Source organism: Medicago sativa, chromosome 5 (assembly GCF_051527215.1).
Source record: "Medicago sativa cultivar Bolivia chromosome 5, Bolivia_mono, whole genome shotgun sequence".
Lineage (NCBI taxonomy): Eukaryota > Viridiplantae > Streptophyta > Magnoliopsida > Fabales > Fabaceae > Medicago > Medicago sativa.
The window spans coordinates 20,194,485-20,203,404 of record NC_140753.1 but is presented as its reverse complement, the minus strand read 5'-3'; the positions used below and the strand labels follow the sequence as shown (position 1 = coordinate 20,203,404).

The 8,920-nt window shown below is 34.3% G+C and overlaps 1 protein-coding gene across 3 annotated transcripts; it reads right to left on the bottom strand.

Moving 5' to 3' along the window:
- Nucleotides 1-2,382: 2,382 nt before the first annotated feature.
- LOC146920879 (receptor-like cytosolic serine/threonine-protein kinase RBK1) lies at nucleotides 2,383-8,920 on the bottom strand. 3 transcript variants are annotated; one of them, XM_085714313.1, is made up of 8 exons: nucleotides 8,538-8,920; nucleotides 7,944-8,414; nucleotides 3,963-4,220; nucleotides 3,713-3,864; nucleotides 3,517-3,596; nucleotides 3,288-3,426; nucleotides 3,009-3,158; nucleotides 2,383-2,844 (listed from the first exon to the last, which is right to left on the bottom strand). In XM_085714313.1, exons 2-8 carry the CDS (start codon nucleotides 8,368-8,370, stop codon nucleotides 2,686-2,688), a joined length of 1,365 nt encoding a protein of 454 aa, XP_085570439.1. In that variant the 5' UTR covers nucleotides 8,371-8,414; nucleotides 8,538-8,920; the 3' UTR covers nucleotides 2,383-2,685. The 3 variants fall into 3 exon arrangements, with proteins under 3 accessions (XP_085570439.1, XP_085570437.1, XP_085570438.1); XM_085714311.1 differs by having other exon boundaries at nucleotides 7,944-8,417; nucleotides 8,621-8,920; XM_085714312.1 differs by having other exon boundaries at nucleotides 8,621-8,920.

Here is an 8,920-nt window from a genome sequence, read left to right as displayed (position 1 = left end):
AATTGCATGAGAACTCTATCAAAATGTCACAATAAGTCCCTAATATTACGTAATGACAGGATGTCATCACTTGGTATTATCCATACTTCTAAGGTCGAGGAGTGCGAGAAACACTTTGGTACTCATATTGGTTTTTCATGGCTGATGGAGATATTTGAGGAACACCTTCCAAGGAAACTAACTTGGAAAATACATCTGGGAGGGAGGAGGATAAAGATAACCATAGGACTTGGTGTGTACAGGTTGATTTTAATTTAATAATTTTTTGTGGATATCATTATAATTATGTTTGTTTTTTCTCAGACCACTGCTATGGAGCATTTCATAGACATACATCCATTTAAGGATCATCCAGACTATATTCAAGACTTGCCACACATTGCATGCTTCGTTCCTTGGAGGGGCCACACACATTCTCACAACCCTACAAATTTGATCCTTGATTGTTTGCACGTGGATGACGTCAAATTCATCCCCTACATTGATGATCGGGAGACCATACCCTTTGAGGAAATACGATGGTACTCAGGATGGATTATGTAAGGTCGAGGGAAAGTGTACCACCACTTTCTAGAGTGGGTGAAAAGGCAATACATGAATGTGCAGAACATTCTCAACCATCCATCAGTTGTGCCTACGCTTAATGTAGTCCAGATGGTTCAGGCTTTTCTAAATTTTTTACTTCACATTATACCAGAGGTTGTTAGGGGTCTGCACGTGGAGGATCGATTATAGTACGTACCAGGATACATGTCATGGTTCTTACTTGTATCTCATCCGAAGGTACTGCCACCTATCGAGGCAAAACCCCTTAGGCCAACAAATCAGGATGTAGTTATAAGTAGGAGAATGCTAGGGATACTCTTGATTCATTGATGATCACCATGAGTGCTACGAACATGGTGGATGAGGGGTTACAAGATGGTCCAACATTTGAAGACCAACATGCTATTTTGGAGAGGATTAAGGTTGAAATGCTCCCAGCCGATACATATATGATTCCAAGAAGGAGGCTTTTGAGGCAGTCCAGATCACTGTGAATGAAAGAATTGCTTTTATTTGGTTGTATTTGGATTAATGTAAATGATGAATTTGTTTTTTATTTGGTTAAATGTCACTGTTACCTAGACAATTTTTCGAATGAATGAATTTATTTCTTGTAATTTGTGTTTGATATTATGAATGAATGATTTAATGTATGAATGAAATGTATGAATGAAGGATTGAATGTATGAAGTAATGGAAGAAAAAAAACAGAGTTTTTGTCACACTGTGCATTTTGTCTCTGTAACTAATTGTTAATTGTTGTTTCTGGAAGGACAGTTAATTGCCGTAGCCAGGAGCGATAGTTAACTGCCATTGCAGGAATTATTTTGTGTGGTTCAGGTTGCACCAACAATTTATATGGTCCATAATGCACGTAAACTTCTATAAATTGATGTGTTTGGTTAATTTGTCATAAAATACAACAAAGTAACATGAACACTTATTTAGTAAATCTTAACACCAAGTTAGATGTAGTTTACTACAACGGGAGAAAACCCAATATGTCCAGGGTCCGAGTTGATATCTCACTTTCTGGGTTGAAGGATCAAATGGACTAAATCTATCGTTGACTTAACCACAAACACACAAGGAGGGTGGTCAGTGTTGAATGTCACCGTCCATCGTCCGACTCAGATGGAAGCGTCTGGTTCACGCAAATGAAGCTCATGAACAACGACGGTGTGAGAACCATGTTCTCAATATTTGATAAATATAGTTCTAAACGACAGGTCACGTTGGAGGACCGATCCAGTTGGAGGACCGATCCAGTTGGATGCTTCTTTGGTTAGATCTTTTGAAGATATTCATAAAATGATTCAGCTCAGGGCCTATGAAGAAATCAAGGCTTGCATGGAGGAACCAGATGAAGAAGTTAGTTTGGCTGATCTATTATGTTGTATTTTATTATGTGTTTTACGTAGTTGAGTTATGTTTAATGTATGATTTTGTTGTCTTGCATGGATATTGAGTATAATCAGAAACATTGTCTCATCTTTGAATATCCCTTTGCTTATGTTGTATTCAAATGCTTTAAGTGGTCTTTGCATACCCATTTGTCTGTGTTCTTGCTTGAAATGCATTTTCTCTCTGGAATTGATAGTTTACTATCGTAGGTGCCAACGACGATAGATTCAATATTGTTGGCACCTACGATAGTTAACTATCAGTTCCATAGGGAAAATGCATTTCAAGCAAGAACATGGACAAAGGGGTATTCAAAGACCACTTAATGCATTTGTATATAACACAAACAAAGAGATATTCAAAGATGAGACAATGCTTATGATCATAATTGGACAAGACAACAACAAGATCCCCAACTACATGTACGGACAATTGATTGAAACTGATGAAATTGGGATTGAAACAATGGCATTGCAGAGTCAAAAAGATAAAAAAAACACTCTGCTGGCATCATTTCTAACCATTACATTGTTGATGCACCCTACAGGTTCATGCTATATTACAAGCCTACTTAGCTTGAACAAAAACACAAGCCTGCGATGACTTCAGATTCAGCCACACACAAACTGCTACAACAATGATCATTACATACCCTTCACACATAAATATATACAAAGGGAGGCACAAGATATCTCAAAATGCAGAACATAGCACACATAAAAGACTAATAAAGGATCACTCCATGACTAATTCCCTATGGCGGTTGAGGTCCTTCAGGTAACTAGAGCAAGTATAATCTTCTAAGTCACATGCCTCTAACGAGAGTGATCTTGAAGCACCTGAATTATGTCTGGAATCTATAATTGCTTCCTCGCCCTTCAGTAGTTGCGCAACCTTTAGTACGGAAAAAAACGAATCAGGATCCAGACACCAACACATGTTTTTACATATAATCACTTTTGTTTACTTAAATTATTATTAGTGTCTACGTCTACGTGTAAGTGTTGTTCCCATTGTCTGTGTCAGCGCTTCATAGAAAAGGATGTTTATTTTCTTACTTGATTCATGAATGGCCGCTTGGAGGATGAATGGTGGACGCACAAGGAAGCTGTCGTCATGGCACGGTTCATTTCAGTGGGATCATATTTCTCTTCCAATCTAGGATCTGCTAGCTCTTGCACATTTTTTGAGTCAAGAAGTGGCTTGGCCTGACAATAGTAGATCATGTTCATATCTTGTCACACTCAAATTAAATTAAATAGTAAACAAACTTCAGAACATTGCAACCTATTGCATTCACCTAGAAGCTATGATATAAATATCTAAGTACTGCTTACCCAAATCACAAGACTTTGCTTACTATCTGAATCAACTGCACGACGACCGGTTATGAGTTCGAGTAGTAAGACGCCGAATGCGAATACATCTGTCTTCTCATCTACAATACCATGCATAAAGTACTCTGGAGCTAAATACCTACAGACAGACATTGACACATCCAATGTCTTAAAAAATGGTTACAACGAGAAGAAAATTTACAAGAGTCAAAGTGGCTGCAATACTAACCCGAATGTGCCTTCTATAGGAAAAACAACGTGGTGTGCCCAATTATTTGGAAGCCACTTTGCCAGTCCAAAATCTGATATCTGAAGTTTGATGCACAAGGAAATTAGAAATGTATATTATACTAAGGTTCTACGGATACAGTTAATAACTAACATTTGTCATTAAAAAAAAAAAAAACTAAGGTGCTACTAAGTACCTCGGCTTCATAATTATCATTGAGTAATATGTTTGAGGCTTTGATGTCCCTATGAATGATTCGTCTGGGACAATCTTGATGGAGATAATGCAACCCATCGGCTACTCCGATAACCACCTTGTACCTTGTCTTCCACTCTAAGCACTCAGAACCTAACAGGTTGAACATAATTGTGTTACCTATATCAGTGCTAATATAAAATAACAAGGTCTAGAAAATGGAGAAGTAAGATGGAAGCAGCGCTGCGCACCAAATAACAAAGAAGAAAGACTTCCATATGGTGCTAATTGTAGGACAAAGTAGAGGCCGCGGTCGATACCAAACCCGACAAGGCGTGTAGCATTCTGGTGATTAACGTGTGCAATGATTCCAAGCTCTGTTAAGAAATCGCCTGCTCTATCCGCGAAATCCTTGTCGTTCTTCATTAGTCTCTTTACTGCAACAACTTGACCATCTGATAACTGTCCTTTGTATACTTCAGCATGACCACCTTTTCCAATCAAGTTCTCTATGTAGCAAAAATACCAAACATTATAAGTTATAACAATTGTTATATCAAGAGTTTTGAATAACTGTTAATGATGGTGGATCTTCTAAATTCAAACACAAACACTAAAGGTGAATTATTCTGTTTACTTCAATTGGGAGAAAAAGGAAAATCTCACAGGTTTACCTACTTCCCATGGAGTTTAGACTTTGACTTAGAAGCACAACATGAATGCTAATTTCCAAGCCAAGATTTTAAAAAATGGATCATGCTAACAAGTTTCCTTAAGACATTTGTTAAGGAATCATATTCAATAATTTTGTATTGAAAAGAGTACTTTTTTAGAATTTCAAAACATTTACTACACACATTCGAAGACACAATTACTATATATGGTTTTTTAACAAATGCACTTAATAAAATAAATACAAACATATTGGTAAATTGAGTAAGAATTTAATCAAAAACTATAATATTTTTCTTTGTTATTTAGTGTTAGTTGAATGTTGTTTAGGCAACTAGATCACTTAGAATTTTATTTGTTAACCATGTTATTGGTACGAAGTATCTATCCTCAATAATATCCATTAAGAAATATGGTTTGCCACCTTTGGTTGCATCAATTCACATGACTTAAACACAAGACCTTGTTTAAGGGATCCAAATCCCGTTCTACTCGGACCAATATAACTCTGGCACATATGGCACAGTATGAACATTTCAAATTCAATACTTTCAACACAGCAAGTATTAATTATGCCAATTTTTAAAAAATTTAAAAACACTTTTTTATAACAACAACAACCAAGTCTTATCCCACTAAGTGGGGTCGGCTACATGGATCAAATGACGCCATAGTGTTCTATCAAAAATCATATTTGGATCCAACTCATTGACCTCTAAATCTTTTCGAATGGAAAAACACTTTTTTATAAGGAAAAAAAAAAAAAAAACTATGATTTGAGACATGGAGAGTCAAATCTTACATGGTTGAATGAATCTGCCCCCAGAATGGAAACAAACATATCATAATGCACGGTATTGATTATAACAGGTCCTGACCAAATAATTCAACAGTGGTGGTGTGTACAGACAGTAGCAATTGAAACAACCAACCATTTTTCACACCATTTAATAAACATAGCTTGATTTTCAAGGGCTTTACACTACTAATTAAATTAAGTGTTGTACGCTGCACAACTTTTTCCTATCATTTGAATAAAGAGATCCATCAAATATTAGCAATTTCAAATAGATATTTATTTACACCGAAAGTGTAAGAGTTAAGACACGTGATTTTCCTTTTGCAAGCACAAATGGTGCACGAGACACAAACACATGCTAAATCTTGTCGTCGGCAAATGGACATCCCTTATATTTATTTTCTTAGGAATTTTTTTTAAAGTAATCTTAGGTAGTTTTTGTATAGTTCTTAATTTAAGTATCTATGATTTTCGCACGTCCATAATTTTTTCAACACAAAGGGCGTATATTACCAGCTTTTACATAAGTGGAGAGCATAGGTACGTTGATGGTGCTCCATCAATAAGACATGTCACATGCTCGTCTGTCATTCTTATTATGGAGACTTTTCAACACAAGAAGTCAATCACCTTTGGCTAAACAAGAAGTTTTCTCACTTATATATTAGGCAACAATACTCACATTTCATCTAATATAAGATTTTATATTGTTGGTATATCAAATGTGAGTTAAAGTCTCATGATAGATGAAAAAAATTAGTGTTGAAAACTATATCAATAAAAGAATCCATATACTTAATACTTTAAAGTTTTAGATTAAGGCGTAATATGTGGTTGAACAATATGCATGGCATCCCCTCGTGACTCAATATCAACTCATAAGCTTGTGTGGCATATTCATATTATTTCTTGAGGACCATCTCCTTTATTCACTCGATGTGCCTCATTTCAATGAACACACTGCCCAACTCCATAAAGGCCAATGTGGGACATCTTTCAATGTCGTTGTTGGGTAGACAACCAAAAGCATTAGCAAACAGCATGACTGTGCATTTCTATTTTACAAAACTAATATGAAAACAATAATTATTATTTCTGATAAAAAACACTCTTGGATTTGTTGGTTTGTTTATAAAGGTAAATTCAACTTGTACATAAAATACATACTCTTATTAATACATACTCTTATTTTATGTGATTCTTATTTTTCTAATCTTATAGGGAGTACACTGTACACTACTATATTTTTACAACATATTTAAATTTATCAAGTATTTTTTACTTAACTCCTCTCAAGTTTTTATCAAGTTTTTTACATCATACTAACTAAATTTATCAAGTTTTTTTTCTTTCTAATATTATATTTTACTTAATTCAATTTTTTACTTAGTTCCACTCAAAAAAAGTTTTTTTTTTACCTTAAAAAATTATGTACTCAACAATACATACATGCATACAAATTACAAGATAATCTTCATTAGTATTTATTTACCAGAAGAAGAAAAAAATCTAATTTTATCTGATGGTTTCATACTGTAGCTATCATGAGCAGGTGCAGTGCAGACAACGCCGATAAAGAGGGGGTTGTGGGCCCATCATAAGTTATATGTCCTTGTCCAAGGACAGGAAAAACAGAAGCCCTACTCATGTATTTGGTCAAAAAGATCGTCTACTTCTTCTGGTCTATCCTTCTTTTCCAAGACAACAACAACATTTGGCCCTAAATCAACCAACTACCAAGTTGACCACCGAGTCATAAATTGATTGAAAACTCAAGCTGTTTTAGGGTTACAAATTACAAAATATTCCTTACAAAACTTTTGTAGTATTTCTTGCATTTTCTTAATATTCAAATTCAAATATTAATTGGTGTTATGTTAGAATTTATTGTTGTAAAATACTAGTAGTACTAAACAACTTATCCATCTTACAAATTCTAAAATAAACTACTTTATAGTTAGTATACTAACTAACACAATAGATTATAAAAATAATGGAAAGGAATTTTTTTAACACAGTTAGGAATAGAATTTTTCTTTGGTCAAGAGAAATAGGAAGTTACAATTTCCCACTTTTATTTTTAAAGTAACATTATAGAAAAACAACTAATTTTGTCAAAGAGTCTATTATACTAATAAAAATGAAAATCTCCATTGTCATAGTTACACAATATCAAGTCTATGCGCTTATATAAGATGACACGGGTGTCTTCTACCTTAATTAAAGTTTTGGGTTCGAATCTAGTATTGGACATGCAGCAGTGTTAAAACTCTTAGAGAGAGTTTATCGCCCATTTAAGTCTTACAATGCTCGAGAGATTAGTCTCTACAGTTGTGCAGTTGCGCACGGAGAATGTTCGGTTTACCAAAAAAAAAAAATCTATCAACAAAAGACTATGTTTAAATAAACAACTTAGCAAGTGTTTGGTTTTACGTTCTAACACCGTTGTTGTGCGAACTTAACAAATGAGAATCTACAAATTGTGGCTTTATAAACACACGTCTAGCCAGTTCTCACTGTGAATCAACCCTCTATAACATAGATTTAGAATTACGAATAAATTATTTCTATAATAAAACATAAAATAATCTCAAATTATTTTTATAAGCTTTCTTTGAGAGTTTATGAAAATAAATTGAAATCAACTTAAAAACCAACATACCATAAGTTTTTGAACAAGCTATCTAAATAGTTTCATAACTACTTAATGTGAAAATAGATAAGCTCAAATAAATCAATCAAATATCGAGTTAGAAGATACCTGAACTAAAATCATGAGTAGCAGCAGCAAGTTCATCATAATCAAAATTCCTCCAAGAAGGTTTAGTAGGAATAGCACCAATATCAATAGTTTCTTCAGCACTTCGAATCCTAGCCAATTTCTTAGTTAAACCTTTCTTAGCAATATCGTTGTTAACAGCAGCAAGCAAAGGAATAGCTGTTAATCTTCTCACTGACTTGAACTTGAAAACATCAATCATTGATTTCCATTGCATCATGTTACTTTCCTTCCAACCTAATTTTCCTTCCACCGTTGATTCCACCGAATTCTCCGGTGAGTATGACGAGAAACTGCTGCTTCCACTGTTGTCTGACTCTGTTCCTGAAACAGGGGCATCTAGTATTGCTCTTGGTGATGCTTCATCGTCGCTTGAAAACTCTTTTTTGTTATTTCCCTTTGATTCCATTTCTGGGTTTTTCTTCTCTTCCTTTTTCCCTCTCTTTTCAATCTCTGCTATAATAACCAAACACCACATTTTACAGAGAAAACAGAGGAAAATATAAACAAAATAAAAATGAAAACTATATGAATATAAACAAAATTAATATGAATTTATAGGTGTTATTTTATTACCTATTTTTTATGTTGACTGTTTTTATTCTATGTATTGTGTAACATGAACAGAGGAAACTATTGAATTTGTAATGAAAGCTTACCTTAAACAAACAAGGTTGATTTTGTTATGTTGTGATTAGTTTGTCAAAGATTTCAACCAGAAATATCTCGTGCCTGCACCTCAAATCTGTCAGAAGGATTTTTTATGTAAAACAAAAAATCCTTCTTTGAATTTGGTGAGGGTATGAGAAAAACCAGAGGAGGAAAAGGTATGAAGATTGAAGAGAGAAGGTGGTGAATGGAAAGAGAAAGAAAGACAAAGAAGAAGGGTTTTCTGATTCTAAATTGGTTTGTTTTATGAGCGGTGCTTATTCTTGGGAAGAGAAGGACGAGTTAATTCT